At 39.0% G+C, this 24,454-nt stretch overlaps 1 protein-coding gene across 1 annotated transcript; it reads right to left on the reverse strand.

Annotated features, from left to right (window-relative positions):
• Nucleotides 1-796: 796 nt before the first annotated feature.
• LOC141362534 (lateral signaling target protein 2 homolog) lies at nucleotides 797-23,986 on the reverse strand. The gene is made up of 14 exons (XM_073864763.1): nucleotides 23,601-23,986; nucleotides 15,965-16,105; nucleotides 13,301-13,438; nucleotides 12,893-13,095; nucleotides 11,434-11,523; nucleotides 11,266-11,355; nucleotides 11,017-11,118; nucleotides 9,046-10,443; nucleotides 8,772-8,867; nucleotides 4,488-4,651; nucleotides 2,471-2,587; nucleotides 2,270-2,371; nucleotides 1,707-1,810; nucleotides 797-1,607 (listed from the first exon to the last, which is right to left on the reverse strand). Exons 1-14 carry the CDS (start codon nucleotides 23,634-23,636, stop codon nucleotides 1,476-1,478), a joined length of 2,913 nt encoding a protein of 970 aa, XP_073720864.1. The 5' UTR covers nucleotides 23,637-23,986; the 3' UTR covers nucleotides 797-1,475.
• Between the last annotated feature and the right edge of the window lie 468 nt (nucleotides 23,987-24,454).

Consider the following 24,454-nt stretch of genomic DNA (forward strand, 5'->3'; position numbering starts at 1 on the left):
TTAAAATTCTCATATTAGGTGACCTTTAAAACTAATTATTTTGTGTATTGACTAGATTATTTCACATTACAGTCATGTGGGAAACTATACTTTTCGTAAGCTATAGTGAAATTTAAATGTGCCTACTATTTCTCATACAAAATATGCATCATATTAGTTAGTGTTTGTATGTCTTTGCATTTCAAAAAGCAACACTCAATATTAGTTTAGCTTGTCTGCAAAAAATGTGCTTTGTGATTACTATTAGTTATGCGTTTTGTAGAACGACCTTACAAAAGGTTTATATAAGCTGATATATAGAACTTATATAAGCTGAACTGAAGGGAAAGACTGAGCTGTCAACAGCACTACAAAAACCTAAAGCACAATTGATGAATTTCTAAAATTATCCGTTTCAACAGCTTTTTAGATCTTACTATAATTACAGCCAAAAAGTAGTGGTTGGTCAATATTTTTTTTCATTGAATGAAATAAAGTCTAGTGCGTAGAGACAAAAAAGTTAGTGTTTAAAACAGTATGGATTGACGGATGATAATGTACAGGCATTATATTAAAACAGAACTGTATGAAAGGGCGAAGGGGTTGGGAAGTCATCATAAGGGATGAGGTAGGGGGTTTATAGTGTTTGTTTGTACCAGAGTAAAAGCAAAAGGCTCCCACACTGCTGTAAAAAGGCAATTACAGTTCAGTATAAGTAAAAAAAAAAACAATAAACAAAACGTTAAAATGTTGCACATTCATATTGGCATAAGGAAAAGAATCTTCTATCAGAAGATACATCAAAAAAAAAAAATTCATTTCATACTTTCAACATATATACACACACACTCACATATATTTTTTGGCCATTCAACTAATTCCAAAGTCTCACATCTGTTTTACAGAAAGCAGCATTATTTCCTAAATAAAACATATGAGAAAAAAAGATCTGTGCTATATTTTGCCCCACAGGCGTTAGTGTTGGTGCAGTTAGTCTTTATATTAATGTCTTTTTATATGTCACAGTTTAGATTTTTTCTCATATTTAATCATGTGCTCACAGTTTACATTCACCCTGGAAATCTGAGCCCGACAAAAAGACGTAATCCTGTTAACAAGCTGCACTTTCATTACAGTCGCACTTCTGTTTAACAGAAAAGCCTGTTTGTTCCATGCTCCATTAAAGCAAATTTAATTTAAGCTTATTATTCAAAAGCAAAGCCCTAAATAAATACTTTGGCTCCCATAGCGATGGGGTAACTTCCTTTATGTGCTTCCATTTTGACCGCAACTCAGTCCATCTTGCTTTGTTCTGTCGAGGCTCTTTTTATCTTTGTAGTGATAGCATTTAGTGTTAATATTTACACTTTTTGGATGATGATGATGACGATATTCAAAAGATACTCGGGTTTGTTTTCATTTGTTCGTGGGCACTGAAGGATCGAACCTCAGTGAAACTTCTAGTGTGCTTATGCGTGTGTTGGTGTATACGGTGGTCAGATACCAGTCCTGTCACTGTAGAAAGGCGTTACGTGGAATATGTAGCAGTGAGTACAAACTCTCACCGGCTTCATCTGACCGTATCTAGGCAACGGGGCTGAATGCGAAGAGCATCGGGAACAGAAGATCTGAAATGAAACATGCTCTGTCAATCATCTCATTACATTTTGAATTGAAATTATCATCTGAATTGTGTATACAGTACTCTATCCAGTGGACCGCTGTACCTTTCCACAGCTCCTGCAATGATGTTTCCTTCTTATGACGGTAAACGGTGCCTTACAAGCGATGCAGGAATTGCAGGCTTCATCTGGTACCCACTCGGGAGGGTCTTATGAGAAAATAACAGATTTAGAGAAACTGGACATCTATATTATTGAAGCATGCTTTATTAGCTCTTGTTGCAATTCATTCTGGGATTGTCTTCTCTCCAAAAAATATGCGGATGACGCACTCACACTGACAAAAATTTGCAACATTTCTTTTAGGGCAACAGAAATGAAAAGGACTTTATGCAAATAAAATAGCTCTTGGTATACAAACCAGCATATTTATATTGCTCACCTTTTGGGAAAATTCATTTATTTGACTTTATCATACCCATTTATAATCCGTAATGAATATTAAAGAAGACACCAAAGATGACGAATACTTGGTAAGAGACTGCTTCTGGCCATGACGTTTGGTGTATGATTAAAAAAAAAAAATGCAACCTAGACAGGTTTCAGAGGTTGGATAGCCTCTTTCTTCATCTTATTAGCATGCTATATAGTTGGTCTACTGTACCAACCTTCAAATTGTCCCTCTCGGGCTTTGGCAGCGAGTTCTGATGAAGAGATGGTTTCCTGACAGAGTGCACAGTCTTCTAAAACTGCGTTGCCCAGACAGGGACCTGAGGAGCATATCAAACAGTGCATTAAACTAATGACGTCTGGCATCGAAAACATGCTGTTAAGTGTATCTGAATCATATAAAAATGTGTCTAACTGACCTTTCTTGGGCTTCTCGTTGTCCCCTTGCTCTGATTTTGTAGCCATGACCTCAAACAGCGTCTTTAAGATGCTCCGCAGGTCACTCGCATAGTTTGTTTGCAACTGATCGGCCACACCTTAAAAATTTTAAAAATTTTGACATTTTGAAAACAACCTAGTATACATCACAAGACCAAAAGTTTTGAGAATGACAAATATTAATTTTTGCAAAGTCCGCTGCCTCAGTTTTTATGTTGGCAATTTGCGTATACTACAGAATGTTAAGAGAAGGATCGGATGAATTGCAGTTAATTGCAGGAATTTTCTCTGATGGAAATTTTCAGGGATTTTCTGAAAAATAGCTTAACCTTCTGGACAGATCTGTAACTTGCTAGTTTAGCACAGTGAAAAAGGTCTATAAAAAGTTTTATTGCCAGAAACCATATAAGAAATATTGATGACGTGGTTCGCGCAATCACTTCATCCTGTGAAGTGATGTATCGGTGTTCCCTGATTCCCTATGCTGTGCGCAGTGCTCTTCGAATTGAACATGTTCGCTTCCTTCGGATTGGAATCTCACTTAAGATGGCGCAATACCCTAAGAAGTCTAATCAGTTTAATCAGGTGTGTTAAATTAGGAGACAGCTAAACATTTTTTGGAAGGGTTGCTCGAGAACCAGGTTTGGGAAGCACTGCCATAAAGTCAACATTTTGGGTCTATGGGGCAGGACACTCCCCAGACCATAATCCCATTGAGAAGTTGTGGTCAATTTTGGGTCCATGGCCTGGAAACTCCCAAGACCTTAATCCCATTGAGAATGAGGTCAATCCTCTGGAGGCAGGTGGACAAACAAAAACCCACAAATTCTGACGAACACCAAAGATGTTATGCAAGCATAGGCTGGTATCAGTAAGGATATGGCCCAGGAGTTGATTGACAGCATGCCAGGGAAAATTGCAGCGGTCTTGAAAAAGAAGGATCAATGCTGCAAATATTGACTCTTTGCACTCTTTGAAATTGTCAATAAAAGCTTTTAATACTTATAAAATGCTTTTAATTTTACTTTAGTACATTGTAGTAACATCTGACAAAAGATATCAAAAAAAATGAAGCAGGCAGCCGACTTTGTGAAAATTAATATGCGTGTCATTCTCAAAACTTTTTGCCGTTTAATCATCTATAAAAATACAATAAATAAACATTACTGTTATAATAAATACTATTTTTCTTTCCATAAACTGAAAGGTTTTCGATGTATTTTGGACAGTAAAGTTCTTCCGACCACAGCTTCTAGTATTTATACTATGGACTATTACAGTACATAATTAGTTAATAGTGTTAAATAAATCAGAAACATGGTGCCGTTAAGAAAAAAATATATATACATATCCAGTTCTTGCAGATATATAACTTAGTTTTTTTTTATTTCACCCCTCCTAGTGGTTTTATCCAGTGGCGGCTCATGACTGCTCATCCGAGGGGTACTTGTTCAAAATAAGTGTTCGGAGTGTCATGTGTGTGGTTCCTTTTATCAGAATGTGTTCTGTGCGTTCAAAAGATCCTATGTGCATCACATGTTATGTCAAAATAAGTGCCTGCTGCATACGCGTCAAAACCGTTTACAAATCACGTTCACAAAATACTGGCAAGACACTCCCTTAACATTAAACTGATTACGCCTGAGATTATGCGAGGATCTGGCAAATGCGAGTGTCTCTTTTATCATAGACCCTTTAGACGCATCTGCAGCAGGCACTTTTTTTGACAAAACACGTGATGCACACAGGATCTCTCGAGCGCAGAACACACATTTTGAAAAAATGAACCACATACATGACGGGCTACATACATGTTGTGACGAACTTCGCATCGAGCGCCCTCGAAAAAAGAAGTCACCGGGCGGCACTGGTTTTATCACTTGTGATAAAACATATCAGGTAACTAGAATTACAATGATCTACAGTACGATGACTTGTATAAGAGTGCACGCATTTCAGAGGATGTGACATCACAGAAGCTGTCGTTATGTAACACACCTGATATGCAGACAAAAAGACGGTGGATGAGGTCACTACTGCTATGGAAACGTGAGCGAATTTTGTTGTGAGCAGCAAGTTTGGCAGCGTGCAAAGCCACCTGAATGTCCTGATGGTCCAGATCCTCAGATATGTCCGAGCTGGTGGTCAGACTACCAACAGGGCTGAAAGGAGAAGAGAATTGGATAATCAGATTATCAGAAAAAAAGGTTTAGAATTGTTAGAAAGTTTAATATATTTGAGAGGTGATTAAAGAGAACACATAAAAATATGATAAAGCGTTTTTTAATTTTAAAGCTGAGGGTCCGGTTTATTTTTTTGATATATTGTATGTTTATGTTTATATAAAGTCCCATTCTTTTTGTGTTTTTGAAGCTTTGATTGGGTTTACAGTGCGCAATATAACATGTGTTCATGTTTTATTTTTTTACACAATTTACTTCTCTCTATAGAGCTGTTTTCACTGTCCTCAAAGAGGGCTGGTGTCTTCCTTGTTCTATGATAGTCTAGTAGCCAGCCCATAGAGCCCCATTGTGAACCCGGAAATGTTGAGTACACCAAAGTTTTATTGCATGAATGGGAAGTATAGGTCCCCAACATACAGAAACTGCCGGATGCTAATTTGCATATGTTGAGCAATTTGCATAATTGGCATAATTAGCAATATTAGCTTAATTGTCCATTTTGGTCACATATTTTGCACTGTATGGCCAATTTCTACAATATGTAAGTGGTTTTAGAGGTTTTAGAGGATTCTGATTTCATTTCTGCCACTTTCAGACTTCAAAATGGTAATTCTATAACAGATTTGGATTAATTTAGACACTTTTTTATTAATTCCGAACAAAATTTTGGGTTATTTTTATGGTAAACACTATATTCTCACATTTCAGAATCACAAGAACTCATGCTCTTTGATGTGAATGTTGATAACCTCAATATGTTTACATTTCTTGAGGTCTGGTCATGTTTTTATGCAAATAAGCTGTTGCAGTGAGCTGTTGTATATACAATAAGTATGTTGTAAAGCAAAGGAGCATAGTCTATTTTTACAGTCAAAATTATCCTTGCCGATATTTTTATATTCTTATATCATTTTTGTTTTCACATTAAGATAAAAGGTTATAATTAGTTATAATGACAGTTTTGTTTAGTACATTGTGAATTTCTATTCAGATCCGTTTTGTGAGTGAATCTGGTGTTCAAAAATTAGTTACCATTATTAAAAAAAAATTATTCTTCTTTTTTTAAATTAAATAATCTGGAATGGATTAAAAACATTTGATATTCAGTGTTCTTGCTGCTTTCTCAAGTTGTCGTGTAGTATTAATTTAACCATTCGGATCTAGGTTTAAAGGACAAGTTGGGTATTTTACACTTAAAGCACTGTTTTCAGATTGTTTATGATGAAATAGAACGGTTTTGGCTGAAATTTCGACATATGCGGCTGCCCTGAGAATTTTTGGGTGTTTGTTTCACCTCACACCTCTACAATGGGTTTAATGGTGCACTGGAACAATCCTTTCTAAAATGCATTAAACTTTCGTTTACCACAACGTGAAACTCAGCGAGTGGTCAGGGGTGTTCACTTATATGCTCACACAAAAATCGCTGCAAAAGATGCTATTTCACTATTTCATCATAAACAATCTGAAAACAGGGCTTTAAGTGTAAAATACCAAACTTGTCCTTTAAGTACTTTCAAAACAAAGAGAAACGTTTTGATCAAGTCGAAATGTCAGAAAAGAAGTGTCTGTTTGCACCATGCAGTGGCAAAAATAGCGACTTTAAAATATCTTTACAATCAGAGGAACTCTGTAACCTTGGATGGAGCCCGTATGAAATTTACCGAAAGCGCAAAAGGCCCCCAGCAGTGAAAGCACTACCTCCTACAGAACGTAATATGCGCCTTCATGGAAGACGTGCCCACCTACAGGTGCTACTATGAAAATCAGCTGACCAGCCTGATCCACCGGTTGTGGATATCAACTTGTTTGGATGGGACAAGAAGATGGGTCTAAAGGAAGGAGAGGAACTGCTTATGCCCACACAGGATTCAAGTCCAGTTGCTCCTCCTGCTTTGTTAGATGTTGTCAGCTGTGGTTTCAAAGCTGTGTTGAAACCTTGTACATCAGCAGGTCTGGGCTGTACCAGTTATTGTTCCTGCAAAGGCAATGATGGTATATACTGCAACATACTTGCACAACACCAAGAACACAAAGAAAGAGATGAAGGGTCTGGAGAAGATGATGACAGAACAGAAGAGAATAGTGAAGATGATGAGGCTGCCTTTTTATTAATTGTGAGGCATAGCAGTTTGCCTGAAGGTGGTAGCCAGTGTGTGCTTTGTGTGGTGCGGAGGTAAGGCCCTCTTGGTTAGCCTCCCGTCTCCGTTTGGCGGAGTTTTAACTGGGTCCTCGTTTGATTTTGCGACTTGCGGACCAAGCTGGAAAGCACATCTGCCATTCCGGCATGGCCCTAGTGACTTGCGGGGCCTGTCTTGTATGGCATGTATATGTACATGTTTGCCTTGGTGCAGAGGTGAAGCCCTCTTGGTTAGCCTTGCGTTGGCGAGCTGACCCGGGTTGCCCAGACTCAGTTTTAACTCTTGCGTCTGGCGAAGTTTTAGTTTACCCGATTACTATGTATCATACAGTTCCAGGATCCAAGTTATGTCAAATACCCGCATTGCTTTTTCATCCAGAAATGCATAACATTCAGCCTAACAAAGATTCATTGTTTATCCAAAAAGCTATTTTGAATTTTCAAAAGTGTCAGGAGGGGATTCAGCCTCACTATACCCTGTAAACAATGAATCAACATTTATAAGTGCACTCATGATTCTGAAATGTTAGATTATTTTATTTACCATAAAATAACCTAAAATTATGATTGAAAGTAATACAAATTTTAATAAATAAATCAAAATTTGTAATAAAATTAGCTCTTTAAAATCTGCAAATGCCAGAAATGAAATCAGCATCATCTAAAACCTCTAAAACCACTCACATATTGTAGAAACTGGCCATTTAGTGCAAAATATGTGGTCAAAATGGGCGATTAAGCTAATATTGCTAATTATGCAAATTATGCAAATTGCTCAGCATATGCAAATTAGCATCCGGTAGTTTCTGTATGCTGGGGACCCATACTTCACATTTCTGCAATAAAACTTTGGTGTACTCAACATTTCCGGGTTCACCTAGTTGGCTACTAGACTATGAAGTCCCTACTTCAGAAATACGTATCGAGTTCTGATTGTGTAGCTTGTTTAGTGCGTTGTGATTCGATAGCAGCTTAGCTTGCCGTTAGCTTAGCTTCCTGTTAGCTTAGCTGGCGACTGACATATTTATGTGGGCGGAGCTTAGTCAAAAACTGTTCTAGTGACGTCATTAAAGCAGGAAGTAGAGGGCTGTAGTCCAAACCGGCTGTTCGCTGTAGGCTTTGAAAGGCGAATTTTGTTCAAGAAAACATATCGACTGGCAGTGAACTTTGAGCTTTATCATTTTACATGTATTATTTATGCTATTATAGCAACATTACCCACTAACTAGGGTTTTAAAAATTGGATCAGGAAGAACATGACCTTTAAAGAAAAATATTTTCTTAAAGTCACTAAACTTCATAAAAAATGGTGGCACAAGCTGGCAACTTTTTTTTTTTTTAATCGCTGGCAGGAAAAGAGTTAACAAATCAAATAATAAAAATCTGTTCTATTGTTAAAAATAGTAATAACAGAAAATATCTCTGAAGTATGAAAGTAATTTTATTGGCTGGAAATGGGGTCGTAAGCTGCTGCCCTTGCTCGCTAATTTTTTACACACAATCTAGTTAATCCAGAAAGTGTGATCCTACAACAAAGGGAACACTATGAGCTTTGTGCAATAATTTGCTGGACTTACAGACTATGTTGGGGGCTTGATTCCTACTGTTAACATGGGAGGTGGTCAAAAGAAAGTGAGAACTAAGTATTTAGAAAATAAAGAATCATTGAAGATGATTGGTGCCCGTCACACACACAGCTCAGCACCACAAAGCTTAGGACTTCTGGGTGGTTGTTAGTTACAATGTGCGTAGTTATTAACTGACCAAACCAAAAGAGCCCAACCTGAGGTCTCCCATAAAGTAAATTATTTTACATCATTACAGCAAAATGAAAAACAGAACTTTAGCAAGATCACATCTACACGTAACAAGCCATACGATTGGCAGCACACGTGCAAGACAAGGTTTAATGCTTAATGTTAGGGGTTTGGTCGAAACCCATAAGCTACATTTGTTTACCTGGGTGTGTATGAACTTGACAAACTGCATGTAGTAACAGATACAGCCTCAACGTCACTGCTTGGGACAGAACTGAGGGGAGACTCCTGAGAATTGCTGTAGTAGATCATTCCACAAAACATTGGGGGGAGGGGGGCAACATATGAAATGCAAGAACTCAAAAGAAGGACAACCCTGATAACTCATGCACAAAATGCAACCAAAACGGATTTACTTTGTAAAATTAGAAAAACAAAAATGAAAATGCGATTTCATAAAAACAAATAAAACAAACCTGGAGTTCTTTTTGTTGTCGTCTTTGGACTGTTTTCCGAGACCCTCTGATCTCCCTTTGCCCGTAGTGTTATGTTGAACCCAGCATCCGGGGTCATGATGGGGACAACTAGGACTTCCATCTCCTTGTCCTAAGCCCCTATCCTGAGCCAGAAGTGTGCTTGCCAGACATTTCTCGCAGCAGGGATATTGGGAACAGTCCTGACTGCCCCCAGGAGGGGTGAGGTGGCCCTGGGCCGGGGGCAATGTGAGCGGTAAATGTCCATTTCCTTTTCCTTGGCTGCCAGCAGCTACTGCCGATTGGATAACAGAGCTTGTGATGGTAAGCTTGTGTTTATCAAATCCCAGCATCATTCCCCGCCCGGCTGTCTCCATGGCAACAGCATCCTCATGGTTGTCGACGCATCCGCCAGCACAGCACACGCAGGAGTTAAGCAGGCACTGAGTGGCAACTAAAGCCCCGCCCTCGCCAGGCTCCAAAACATCTGTTGACTGAGGTAAGACGACAGCCAGGTCAGATAAGCTTGGAGAATGAGGGTTAAATATTACAGTGGCTGACAGCTTCATTCCACCGGTGCGATTAGCGATCTCTTCAGCAGCCTCCACGCTTACCTCTTCATGCGATCCTTCCCAACCATTCACCAGAGGGCCCAAAGATTCAACAGATTGGCTCAGTTTGTGCTGGCAACCCAAACTGGTGCTGTCACTTGACTGACAGACTGTCAACCAACCGTTACAGGCAGAGTCGGATCTGGTATTTTCAGGGGATCGGAGGCATACGGCAGGAAGGGGAAGCTGCCTTCGGCAAATCTCACCATCTCTTACAACTCCCCCCACCTCAAGGTCGTCCATAAAGAAAACTCTATCATCATCATGGTAGGAGCCTGGGACTCTCCGAGGAGATGCCTGAGTGCTAGATGTTGCACTTGAACCTTCAACACCGTTTCCTCTATATTGTCGAGGGTGGTGGGCAGGAGACTGATTCTGGCTCGGAGGGGAAAGCAACGTGGACATTTCGTCCCCAACTTGATGCACCATCATATTGAGCTGCTCGATCTCTTCCTCATCATACTGCATGGAGCAAGCCAAGTCTGCATCTGTAGCCACCTCCTCCTCCTCTTCTTCACTCTCGCATGGTTCCTCTTGCTGGTCTTTACAAACTTCATCCGTTTTCCATATGACATCGTCTTCCTGGGTCACAGAGAGTGTAAGGTCCACTGCCTCCAGCTCATCTTCATCTTTCTCTAGTATCTCTAACTGACACTCAGGGCCTGTGGAAATGCTTGGGTCCTTGGATGATGACACGCTGGGCCCTGTGGAAAATTCTCCATCTTGGGATATACAGAGGCTGCGCTCCAGCGTCATGAGCTCTTCTTCTGTTAGGGTCTGCAGCAGGTCCCTGGCAAACAAAACAAAAATTTTATCATTCACAAACTCATTGTGTTCCTTAGTTGCTACATAAAAAATTTAAAGGGACCAGCAGTAAAAAAAAAAAAAAAATTCCATAGTAGGAAAAAAATATTTTGGAAGTAATGAGATAAATGATGAAGAAAATATTTTGATAAATGATGGTAAGCACACAGTTGATGGTACCCATTAAATTCCATCATATTTTCTACTATGGAAGTCAATGGTCACTATCTGCTGTGTGTTTACAATCATTTCTCAAAATATCTTATTTTGTGTTCATCAAAGACATTCATACAGATTTAGAACAACATGAGGATGACTAAATGACAGAATTTTCATTTTAAGGTTAACTATCCCTTTAAGCATTTAGGACGGTACACCTCTCAGAAAACATACAAATAAAGATCCTTTTAGATGTTTAATGATGAAGGCTTAAATGTACTCATTTTTATGAAAACCCAAATGAAACACTGCACATTCCGACTTATTTTGCCAGCACGGGTCACAAATTGTTACTGTTGGTCAGATGTTTAACTGAACCGCTGTTGTAAACACGCAGTACCTTATTTTTCTCATCAAAGTGCGAAAAGGACGGAAGAGTTCGGACATGTCCTCTGGTTTGCGGTCGAGGTTAAGAGGCCCTTCGGAGTAGATAACAAGGCCACTAATAAGAGAGGACAAGGCAAAGGTTACCATTTCCAGCTTAGCAGAATGAAAGGAATATGAGATATGAAGTATGAAAACTGTATACTTAAGATTTTGATGTGGGTGAAACACAGAGAACAGATCATTAAAGGGACACATCACTTACCAGACAATGGCAAGTCTAGGGATTGTAAACATGAGAGCTGGCTCATAGTCGTCAATCATGTCCTGTGTGAGGTACTCAAGCTTCAGGGCCCTTCAGATGGAACATATGTGCTTAGCAATGCTATTATTAATTACATTGATATACAGGATCTGACATACGAATATTTACCTCTCAACTGTCTCACAGAAGAGTACAATCACCTCCTGCTGGATGTAATACTCTTTAGGAGACTTCACAGGCACCATGGCTGACACATAGCTACAGGAACAGAATATTATTAATCATAATATTAATCTCTCTAAGTCCAATGATATGAGTTCTAACTTATATGGTACAAAATGGTGCAAACACTTAAAGGCGGGGTGCATGATTTTTGAAAAACTTTTGAAAATGGAGTCAGGCCGAGTACCAAAACACACTTGTAGCCATTCAGCAGTAAGGGGCGTGTCTACAAACCGACATCATTGCCTGGGTTGCGTATGTTTGGGGCAGGTCTATCAAAAGAAGGTCCAGATTCTATTGGAGTAGGGGTGTGTTTGTTTAGGTGATTTCAAATGTCAACATTGGCTTTCAGAGATCATGCACCCCGCCTTTAAAGCGATACTCCAACCAAATATCAAAATTACCCCATTCAAAATTTTTTTTAATTTGGATTCAGACAAAAGTTTTAGCGTAGCGAGGGCTTGTTGACATGGGTACGTTGCGCAGTGACTCTCATGATTCGTGTGAGTCCAAAATGGCACCGTTACTGGAAGCTAGTTTTTAGAGTTTATAAAGTTTGGAATCTGGATATCTTTCTTACAAAATCGCATTGATTACCCGCAGAGGACCTTTATTAAACCAGTGGAGCCATGTGGATTACATCCGTGAAGGATGGATGCACTTTTTTGGGGTTTAAAGTCAGAAGTTGTTCCCTGATCCCAATTTCCCACCTTTTATAAAGCTTGGAAAATCAAGGAAATTTACCAAAATAACTCCAAATGTGTTAGCCTGAAAGATGATGGACATGTGTATGTAGGATTGCTTGAGGGTGAGACAAACATGGGTTTATTTTGATATTTGGCTCGAATATTACTTTAAATGCTAATGTAATGATGATTACCTCATTAACTCTTTCCCCACCATTGACAAGTTATCTCATCAATAAAGAGAAAACATTTGCACAAAAATTATCCACTAGACTAAATGGATAAAAAAAAAACTGAAGCAAAAAAATGATTTACTAATTTTAAACTCTGTGTATGTTTTGAGAATCTGAACTCTAACAAAATTCCTTCACAAAAATGCAATTATATCAACTTTTTGCAATTTTTTTTATTTTTTAAGAAAATACCCATATTTAAGAGTTTATAAGCAGAGAAAAAATAAGGATAGGATAAAATCTTTTTCCCCATTTTGTTTGTTTGTTTATTGTTTATTTGAAAGCAGAGGGTCTGTTCTTTCATTTGATATATTTGTATGTTTATTTATTTTTTTAGAAGACATTTTTTTTTTACTTTTGTGAAAATCACAAAAATTGCTGGCGGGCAACTTTTCAAAAAATGTCTGGTGGGGAACGAGTTAAAGATAAGTGGATGTTTGTAAAAATCTTTGCAGCTTTAATACAAAGATTTAAAGATGAGCATACCTGAGCTCAAACTCAGCGAAAAGGCTGTCGAACTGTCGGAGAGCTTCCTTCATGCGGTCGGTGTAGTTGTTGAGATCACGCAGCGCTTGATCTCTGGTGATGTTACGTACCTCCTCCAGACTGCGGGTGAGATCTTTGGCTAGTGGCCGCATGGCCATGCTCTCAATTTCACGATTCATGATGATTGATCCTGCTGCTAAACACTTAAAAAAAGAGTGACAACCATTGTGCTGTTAATGCCACTAACATAAGACACCTTAATAAGATGCACTTGTTGGAAGAACAACACACTGCTTTTCTGTCATGCCTATAAAGTAGACCATCAAGTTATTCGTGTTTTCTTGAAGAGAAAAGTCTCTATAGGGAAAAATCCCCTTTTCTAGAGGAAAGTAGTTAGTGTGCAGTTACCTCCGCTCCAAACCACAGCTGCCCAGCAAGGTTGTCATGGCGGATTTCTTCTGGGAACTTTACACAGAAGTCTCTGTTGGCCCGGTCTTCAGGTATGCACTCATCCATAATCTGATTTATGATGTTCAACACATTGTCCTGTATAAGTAATGAGCAAAGGGAAGATGCAGTGTTAGGAAAATCCATCAATCAAATGTTTTGTATAGTGTACAGGGCTTTTATTTAGCACTGAAACAATTGTAAATGGGTTTCAACCAGAGACAGAAACTGGTTTCTTCCACCGCAAAACTTAAAGGGATTGTTCACCGAAAAATAAAACCCCTGTCAAGTTGTTCCAAACTTTCTTTGTTCTGCTGAATTCAAAGGAAGATATTTTTAAGAATGTTTGTAACCAAGTAGATCAAGGGAAACATTGACTTCCATACAAAAACATAACATTGTGGAAGTGAGTGGTGCCCCAGATCTTTTTGGTTATTAACATTTTTCTAAAAAAAATACAGGTTTGGAACAACTGTAAAATACAGAATTTTCATTTTCATTCACCCCAAAACGAAAATTAGCCCATATTTTTGGTGAAACAATGGTTTTTGTAAGAAAATATTCATATTTCAAACCTGACAAACTATGGCAGTAAGCATGTTCATGAGAGAGTTACGGCGCATTCACACGGGGCGTCAGCGTTAACGTTTCCCATTCACTTTTAATGGGTGACGTCATGCGTTGGCAAACTGAATTGTGGATCCGTCAGCGGCGCGTCAGTGCCGTTGCACGCGGTAGAAGTTGAACATTTCTCAACTTTTCAAGCGGCAACGCGTGCGTCAGCCAATCAGATCGCCTTATGCAAATAACCAAGGCAGAGCCAGCCAATTACGTTTATGGAAGAACGGAGCATGTGTAGCGGCCACTGTGATTGGCTGTTGGCCACGCTTCAGACAAGCCTTCCGTTAAGCGTTAACGCTGACGCCCCGTGTGAATGCGCCGTTAAGGTCAGGCGGAACCATAGACTGTAAAAAAAGATGGACAACGCGACATCGCTTCCTTCTATTGTAACGAATTAAAGCCAAAAGTGTCCCACTACGGGTGCTGCCATGTTACGTAAAAATGTCAATTTGGAGCCAGGACATGCGCAGAAGGAATCATCCATGGAGCCAGAGGCGGAGCCGCAGTATCAAACTTCCACCCAAACGCCCCAATCATAACGACACGCCCCGTTTCTATAGCATTAAATTGCTAGCTAAAATGAAACTTATTTAAAAAAATTAACAATTGAACATATATCAGCGTGATAACAACTACCTTAAAGGACTAAAACAAGTTTTTCACAATTACTAAGTGCAGGATTTTTGACTCGATGATGCATTGGGTGTGGTTTCAGCAATGACAGTGGACATGCCCCCAGCATTTGATAGGAGAGAATCCTGGATATTTTTCCAAGATTTTGATATTTTATTTGCTTGTATGACGACTTGCAGATATCGCACACCGGACATGCACATTCAATAGCGCAAGCTTAGTCAGACAGAGTTAGCAGCCAATGTTAATCATTAACAATTTGGAATATGATGTTATTTAATGTTAAACTATGTGAGTGGCGCTCTGTGGGACGGCAGGGATTTGAGCAGTGTCTAGAGCAGTGGTCTCCAACATGGAGCCCGCGGGAGTCTGTGAGTTGCACGCCAAAGCACATCCTATTAATAGCCTCGATTTTAATATTAATTTATTACATATTGTTTATATTTGCTTGGCTCTTCTATGCATGTTAACATTTAAAACCATGATAAAACATATCAATAAGTAAAATAAAAAAAGTTGAGTAAACTATATAAAAAAGTAGCCCTCCAAATTGTTTTATCCATTGTGGTAGCCCTTGCTCACAAAAAGGTTGGATAACCCTGGTCTAGAGTCACGGCAGACGCCACCGGTGTGTGTTCATTCATAGAAAATAATGTAACTTATTACATTTTCAGATACATGGCGCGACTCCGTGCAGCGCTTCTTGTCCGGTGTGCAACACCCTTTTGACTAAAGATCTGATTTGTATGTTTTGTAATTAGAAATATTTTGATACAGTTTAGATTATGTGGTTTCTAGTGTACGTTTTTGTTTTGTTTTTCCCATGAGAATGTGGTTATTTACTTCTGCATTCCAGACTGTATTGGATGTAAATAAAATATTTTGAATTCAAGTAAGCAAAAATGTTATCTTAATGAACAAGGAAATCCCCAGATAGAACACAAGTAATACTGCAGATATGTTTAAAAAAAACGAGCTTTCAACATTTTTATAAAACTGTAAACATATGATTAACTTGCAAACTTTTTTTTATATAGGTCCCAACTATTTTGAGGGACTGACTGAAAGAGGTGCCTTATTTAACTATTAGGCTATCTTCATGGATGGTACAAAGAAATACATACATTAGGTAAAAACTAATAAAATAACAATAAAAGGCATTTAAGTAAAATATATGCTATATCTTACATGCGATAAGCTATGCTAGAACAGCAAGATGTGTGGTAGAGGACAGGAATCCATAATTAAACATTTATAAAACACCGAAAAAAAATCTAGTGGGAAAACAACACCGGTTTAAACTGGTCAAACAAAAGCAAAGGGCAAGCATCAGTGCACCTCTGATATCAGGATTACTATAAAATGATTGACCTGGCAGGAGCGGAATTGGTTCACCAGTAGAGTACAACGCTGAGGGTCCTTCCTGCCATCCAGACTGTCCAACTCGGTGGCCACCTGGTTCAGCTCTTCATCTGCATAGTAGAACTGGGCCAGCAACTGTGGATCTGACCTCTATAAAGAATAAAAAGCAAATGTAAACGGATGTTAAATATCACATGACCAAACAATCTAATGATTAAGGGTCAGGGTCTTGCAATGACGTGTGTCTGCTTCTCTTTGCAAAAATATAGGCATAACCAGATAACCAAATAAGAAGTGGAGCTTTGTGCACAAACTCATGGAGTGACCCTATGGAGTTTTGTCTGAGACCGTGTAAAACTGTGCGCAACATAACTTATTACAAGAGTCAAAAGGCTGTATGACTCTAGCTACAGATGTCAGCACTGGATTAAGGAGCCCTGATGAGGATTCAAACCTTTGGTCCTCTTTCGCTCCATTGGTCACCAAACAGTGAACATTCTTTAAGTATTACAAACTGGAGATTAAATATGTTCCTGAATGTATTCCAAAAAACTTGAAATTCCTCATTAGTTAAACATAACATTTGTGCTTTTTTTCACATCATGTTTGTCTAGTATGTGCAAAAAAAGTGTCCCAATTTCATCAAATGATTGATTACAATTAACTAGAGATTTAGCATTTTCTGTGCATTGCTATGCAGTGATCAGAATACTGCTAGGTGCACAGTCTAGTGACTTACTGGCCTAGGCCAAGGAACACCGGTCTCTACAATAAAAAAATAAATACACAATACAAATAGGGTTGGGTATCGTAAGAAATGTTCTGATTCCATTCCCAGTTCAACAGAATGAAAGAAAGAAATATGAAAAATAATGCACAATAATTTTTAAATTGTAAAGTGAAATTAGTGAATTAATATTTTCAGTCACTATATAATTTATTCCTGCTGAAGTCCTCGTAAGGTTTCCTACCTGGTGAAATGGACATGTTAGGAGCAGTAAATCTTAAACATTCGAGAAACACTGCATGATTTGAGATTTATATATGCTGGAGCAAGTGTTTTGTCATATTACTTGTACAGCAGCCTTTGCAGGATAGAGTTTTTGCATGTGCACGCGCGCATTGATGCATATAGACGTATATGTAATACAAATAAAAAAAGTTTGGCCCCGAGATTTGGCTCCACTCAGATCCCTCCTTCAATGCAAAACTTGAGGCTGTGCATGAGAAGTAATGTGCAAAAGTTATTGCGGTGAGGTCAAATGGGACTGGATAAATGCTTTGGATAAAAATGCTTTCTAAATAAATAAATGCAAATGCCTAACCATAAGTACAAACAAGACATACCCTAGCAAACCCCACTAACTAGCAAGCAAATCACATAGCCTAACCTAACAAAACATTGATATATCAAGTAGGCTGGCCAAAGTCATGGTCATTATGCCAATTTATTTGAAATGTTTCTAGATCCTGATTTTTTTGTTTCCTGGTGTGCCCATTTGGAATTTGCACATGGATTTGCCTGAAAAGTGGCACGTGGTTGAAACATGGACCTTATATGTTGATCTAATCATGAAGGTCAGTTTTCAAGCTCTGTGATGCACACGATAGAAACCAAACAAACCAAAACGAGTCATAAATCACCAAAGCGCATAAAGCAAAATTTAGGGCAGTTCATATAGTAGTGGCAGATGCAGATGCAGTTTGCTTCAAAAATATAAAGGTAAAGCTAAACGAACACAAGGAATCAATAGTGTTTTTGTTAAAAACAAGCACCTGGGTTGTGAGGTGAAACAAACAATGTGATAAACGGTGACGTCTGCCTAAAGGTTTGAAATTAGGGCAACGATGATCATAGAAAAAACTACCTTGTTACTCTGACAAACACTGACATACTTTATAAGCCTGGATGCTCCGCACACCTTAAAGCTCAGTCTTTTCGGTTTCATTTTATTGCTGTATTGTTGAATTTTATTGAGCGTTTGATGCAAAAGCTTGATCCTGATGAAAAATAACAGTCACTATTTGTGAAGAATGTATCCAAGTGAGTCACAGTCAATGAGGCAGAACTGCACCCATGGGCCAAAGCTTCTTTGACAACAATGAATGTTTGCACATCTCACGGGACACCCTAGATTTAATTCCAACAAAAGAACATTTATTACTGTAACATACTGTTGTGTGATTATTCTGATTCTACCTTTCCCAAAAAAAGTTTAATATGGTACAAAATCAACTAGTTACACAATAAATGTCATCATCATTATGCACACAAAGCAAGATATTTATTCTTTCTGAAGTTTTTGACTGCATTAAAAGGTCAATAATTGATGCATTAAAGGTCACATATTATGCCCAATTTTCACACTGCCACCGGCGAGAGCTTCAATTAAAACTCTGACTGTCCTGCCAACGACGCTATGGAAAAGGTGTAGTGAACGCTCTGACGCTCAAGTGCATTTTCTGAACTCTCCGAATGGTAGCCGCCAAATGTTTCCGCCTTCCGATTGGTTGCCGATTGGTTGAAAATTAATGACTTCCGGCCACTTTGACGCTCTTGGCGGTGTGAACGCACAGTAATACAAGTCTCAGGTGTGCCCAGAATGTGTCTGAAGTTTTAGCTCAAAATACTCCACAGGGTAGTTCGTAAGTTCTTACTTAAACTGGGAGGTAAAGTCCAAACTAGAGGCTTAGTAACTACTAGCTAGTTTATAACTAACTCTTTACTTTATTCGGTTGCACTAGGGATGTCAAAATTTGCAATTTCCCATATTCGATGATCATTTAAATTAACGATCAATCAATCGAATAATCGTTAACAGTAATAGTGCAATAAGCCATTACAGCAGTGACATATAGCCAATGACATAAAAGTGTGCGTAAAAATGCCAGCTTCCTCACGCGAATTAAAAGTTTTTATTTTGTCTAAATAACATGCTAGTGGGATTGTAAAATGAGTCAATGTAGTTGGTGTTTTGATAAAAATCATCAATTGAATCTCGTAATGAAATATAATGACTAATAGACACAGTAAACTCCGCCTCAACGGGCACTCCGCACAGTGGGATGAAAGTCCGTGCGTCCATGACAAAATAAGTTTTCATTATCATCAAGTGTTATTTTTCTAGTTGTTCACCTTGCTTTCTGAGTCGTTGATACATCACTTGTTGTAATTATATCCAAGAAGCACACAAAGGGCATTTTTCCCGTCGTCACCTCAGCTTTAAGGCCGGGATACACTGCACGATAATTGGCTGTCCCAGACGAAAGATTGCCATCGTGAAACTATCGTCGCGATTTCTGTGATCGTGGCTCTCCATCGGTGGTCCTATGTCGTACAGTGAGAGAGGTTCAAAGACGGCCGTTTTCCCAGTCTTGCGTCCAAAGATAGCCTACGATAGTTTTCTGGCAGTGTCAGAAATTCGGCATGATCACCGCACAGTGTGTTTGCTGCTACGACCTGCGCGCCGGTATTTGTTTACCACGAGCGCATGCTGGTGACGTTGCGCAACGTGTGACGCAGCCGCCGAAGCTTCCGTGTCATCATCGTACAGTCTACACGCCTCTCGTACCCGAGTTTAAACAATACATGTCGCACAGTTTGATAAGGTAATGATCTTATAAGAGGACAAAAATCGTGCAGTGTATTCCGGGCTTTAGACCTGCGGCGTACTTTCAGCAAAGATGCTTATTATGAAGACTTCAACCTTCCATTAGAAAATCCGTTTAGCGTGTAGCGCCTCAGCCAGTAATGATGATGATCAATGATATATGTTGTGGGCGTTCAGAGTGTAACGACAGTCAGTTACAGTTTACATTTAACAGTTTCTTGCCAGAATGTAAGTTTTACATTTTAAACTGTTTATTAAAAACGTCTTTTGGTCTCCTTCCCTGTGTAAAGCAGCGGTAGCAGCGTTGCTATGCTAATCTTGTAGGCTTCCCTGAAGAGGGTCTTTGCTTTCAGTATCCTAACTGTGTTTAGATTTTCGGCATCGGAACCTCTCAGATCCACTGCGGATGCCATTTCGTTGCGTTAGCAGCCAGCCTCGTCTCGAATGAGATTATAAAGCCCAAGTGAGTGTTTGGCATCAAGCATCGTTGTGATCATGGCTAGTTTAACTTCTTCGCGCTTGTTTAATTTTTTCACCAGCTGTGTATGTGCTTTGCGCAGGCGCCGGACACACGTGCTTGCTTTGTCGACAATCGTTAATTTTTATCGATTTAATTCTTATCGACAATTAATCGAAGATCGATTAATTGTTAACATCCCTAGGTTGCACCATTTGTTCTTAAGGCAGAATGTAGCTAGTAGGTCGTAAGCTCTCCGTAAAGTAATGCGTTGTCGCATAGAATGACGTCTATTTTTCTACACCCAATGACAAGCCTTATAATGGGTAAACAGAAAAAAGTCTGAACAGTACGTAATTTCAAACTCATTCTTGACTCGCCTAAACTGAAAGTTAAAGCAAACGTTATCGAACTCAAAACATTACACTTTTAATTGAAAATATCTATCCCACCCATGGAGGAGAAAATAAACAGGAAGAAATTTTAAATCTTATTTTAATTGATGGATACACAGAAAATTAAACAGTTCTTGAAAACTCGTTGACGAACTTGCGGCTCTTCATAATTAATTACGAGCTCATCGATGTAATATAATCTGGCTCACATCTTATTCCAATCGTTATTCATGGACAGAGAGTAGGGCTGGGCCGGTTTGTATTTTTTTTTACCGCGGTGGGTAATCAACAAATTCCCGCGGTTTTGCGGTTTATTGGCAAGACAACGAGTTAAATAACATGCATGATTATCTTCAATACAAAACACGTGCAAATTACTTAAGGAACATGTAAAGTGAATATTATTTCCTTCCACATTTCTTTAATTTCAACATTCAACAACTTGAACAATTAATATTATCAGTTAAAAAAAATGTTAACGCATTGTGCGTGTCCACACGTGCCGACAGCCATTTCGCCACTTTTCTATCCTTAATTTGTGAATAGCCTGTAAATGACGCAAATTATTGCTGCCCTGACGGTCTGGTAAAATAACCATTTGTATGAGAAATCACTTGTACTGCATATGGGTCCGTGCGTGAGTATAGCTGGGAAGCTGCATGGAGACGCGTTTGTGTGTGCAAGATGACGCGGTCCGTCTGTCTCGCGCGCACCCGGGCAGTCCGTGTCTGTCTCGCGCGCACCCGGGCAGTCCGCCTCTGTCTCGCGCGCTCGGACAGACCGCTTCTGTCCTCGACCCTTACCATAAACATCTGTCTTTTTCCACAAACAGAGAAAGAAGACGCAAAAGCAAAACTTTTTGAAATGTGTACTGCTGTAGAAATGGCCACTGTTGTAGGCTAGATGAAAAAGAGACAATCTAACCTCTTTGGATATTAATCCTCGGACTGATCGCGTGCTCTTTATGTTGCGTGAAAATTTGATAATGTATGAAACCTGATTCTGTTGTTGATCTGTTGCGACTGTTTGCACGTTCAAATTAGATAAAATGTTTGTATTACTTTAAACGAGTGACAGACAACGTCACCTGTATTTCTACTCAATGACAATTTAATATTGAAATCATATCATTTAATATTCAGTTAACAAGTTATGGTTGTTAACAAGCTGCGTGTATAACATCCCCACACATATACACACAAGTGCAGGCCAATGTTTCAAGTTTTTGTTTTTTTTGCGGTTATGACGGTGAGGAGCTTAGAGCCGCGGCATGGGTCACGTGACCGCGGTATGGCGGTAATCCGGTTACCGCCCCAGGCCTAACAGAGAGGCTTCCGTAAATATTTAGTTACAAACGTATTGTTACATTTAAACGAAGTTTAATGGTGCAACACAAAAACATTTAGTAGTGCGCAAGATGTTACTTAGTGCCCATTTACGTCGTAACTAAGCTACGTTGTAACTTACGCACAGCTGGTGTAACCGGCCCCAGATCACCAATTATGTGCAAAATGCACCTATTTGGGTGGGAACAAAAACTTACATTTTTCGTGTCTGTAACATTAAATGCAAATGAGCTACTGCTCCTCACTCCCTTACTAATAGGGAGTACACACCAAAAGCAAATTCAACAATTTACGGGAGGAGATTACGTACAAAGTCAATGTAAAGACGCGAATAGATGCAAACTAGCGCTGGACAATGTGAATGACGTGAATTGGGCAGCCCGATTGCCGCAACACACACTACTCACCTCAAACGCGTCTTAGCACAAGTTGAAAATATTGACGGGAGTAATCTAGAAACACGATGCTTCGCGTTTGGTAAGTACGCAGTACAAAAGAGACAGTGAGGTTTCAGTTAAAATAGATCTCATTCCTATGAATACAGTCTGACACAATAGTATCTCACTATTAAGATATGGTGGACACCATACAACTCAAAGAGGGCGGAAACTATGGTAATGCAGGACTGTCAGTCAGAGGCTGTGGGCGGGGCTTTATCAGTGTGATGTCACATTAACAAGAGAATCAAAACAGCATGTCTAATCAAACTGCTTTGGTTTAATGGGGATTAAAAAAAAAAAGAGTGGATGGATTTTTTCAGTGAAGGGTGGTTGTGTTCACACTGCCAACACAATTTATGTCACAATATTTTATCAGTATGAATTTTCCCTGGGGATCAAACCCACAACCTTTGCAGTGCTAATGCAAAGCTTTACCAATGGAGTTATGGTAAACATTACAAAACTGATAACTGCATCAGTATAGAAAGGTGTGATTGTCAGTAACAGCGTTTCATCACAAAAGTTGTGGGCTGTGGTGACCTATCAATGTCCCAACATGTGAACACAGAAACTGCTGACTCAAAGTAAGTTTGGATGGGACTTGGGACATTAAAGCTTATCAAGAGATACAAACCAACAGCCAAAATTTATAGTAGAAAAGGCACAAAAATGTATTCAATTCCATGCAAATATTTGTATCACAGTTTTCAAATCAAAGGCAGGCGTAAGGATGTGACTGTCCATTCACTATCAAAGGAATAATGAATAATCTGACGTGACACCATGGCTTTGTTTTAATCAATAGCAAGATGCCTATCTAGAAAGCATTTTTCACATGCATCCATATTTACATGCTGCTCAAAAATGCTGCCTAGGAAAGAATGTCACATCACATGAATGCAAATAACAGCCTTGGGTATACTTCTTATATAATACTAAGAATTACTATCTAGATTACATTAATGATCCCCCGCAATGATGTCCAATAATGTTGTTTAGGTAGGCATGTTGTATCACATGATCCCCAAAAAAGGTGTCTACTTAGTGAGTTCTCACATACAAATGATACAAACACTTATTTACACTACATACTAATTACTAAACATACTGTCTAGGTAGGAAGCTCACATCAAATGATATCCAAGTATGTTGCCTAGGTAGACACTTCATATCACATGATCCCAAAAATGTAGTCTAGGTCACCATCATATGATGATGGAATGCTATCTACTGTAGGATGACCGTTTACATCATATGATGCCCAAAATATCACGTAGGTAGGCAGGTCACATAATACGATGCCTAGAATGCTGTCTAGGTAGACAGCTCGCTAATTTTTCAGAAATATAACAGGTTATTCAATGAGCATATACCATTAAATGAATGTCAAGCTTACCTTTGGCTTGTAAAGCCACTTTCGGAAGCGATTCATTATTGGTCACCTCTCCAGCTTAGCGACAGCTCCGTGCCAAACCCGAAACCGAACTGAAACCCCTTTAAGCCCACTCACAAACACAGGGCTAGCAAGCTAAGCTAGCGCCTCCCCACCAACAAAGCCGTGTTGACAGCGTTAAGCAGAGGCCAAAAACAGACACATGCTGTGTTAATCCACTATTAATAAATCACAAGCGCGGACTCTGCCCTTGTACCCAACAGTCGTGCGGCTGTCTTTGTCCCCAAACACACGGGCTGTTCATGACTAAGCTACCGAGGTAGGGCTCAGTCTGACTACGGAAGTTGCGCTGCTTGACTGATCACAATCGGGTTGCCAAATACTCCGCATTATCCTCCGACATTTTATAGCTGTTTATTAGCTCCTCCTTTTACAGTTTACTTCAGTAAAACATTTACGAAATTAAATAAATGCATGCTGTCGCCACAATTGTTTTTATTGATCAAAAGTTTGTTTATAAAAGTAATTTATTAAGCACCAATGTAACATTTAACTGATCAATATACAGACAATCAATTTTTTTTTTTTTTGAGAAGCAACCAACACCCAATAACATCTTTGGGAGGTGCTGCAGAAGTATGGGATAGTATTTTATTTAAATCACAATTCTGAATCTATACTCATTGGTACAAGTAGATTCTGTTTAGAGAGGGTTTGAAGATTACAACATAAAAAGCAACAACAGTCATTTGTATTATTATAAATATCTGTAACATTTTTAATGTATAGTCTACAATTTAACCTTTTTAGTTTTTTTAACTAACGTGGCTTTATACTACTTGCAAAATGTACTACTT

The sequence above is a fragment of the Misgurnus anguillicaudatus genome, unplaced genomic scaffold (genome assembly GCF_027580225.2).
Source record: "Misgurnus anguillicaudatus unplaced genomic scaffold, ASM2758022v2 HiC_scaffold_28, whole genome shotgun sequence".
Lineage (NCBI taxonomy): Eukaryota > Metazoa > Chordata > Actinopteri > Cypriniformes > Cobitidae > Misgurnus > Misgurnus anguillicaudatus.

Excerpts from the sequence above, each read along its gene's own strand:
- LOC141362534 (XM_073864763.1), bottom strand. The coding sequence starts at position 23,636 with ATGAATCGCTTCCGAAAGTGGCTTTACAAGCCAAAG. Across the intron at positions 13,439-15,964 it reads ACCAATTCCGCTCCTGCCAG|GACAATGTGTTGAACATCAT; the intron begins GTCAATCATTTT and ends TTACTTATACAG. Across the intron at positions 11,119-11,265 it reads CCTAGACTTGCCATTGTCTG|TGGCCTTGTTATCTACTCCG; the intron begins GTAAGTGATGTG and ends CTCTCTTATTAG.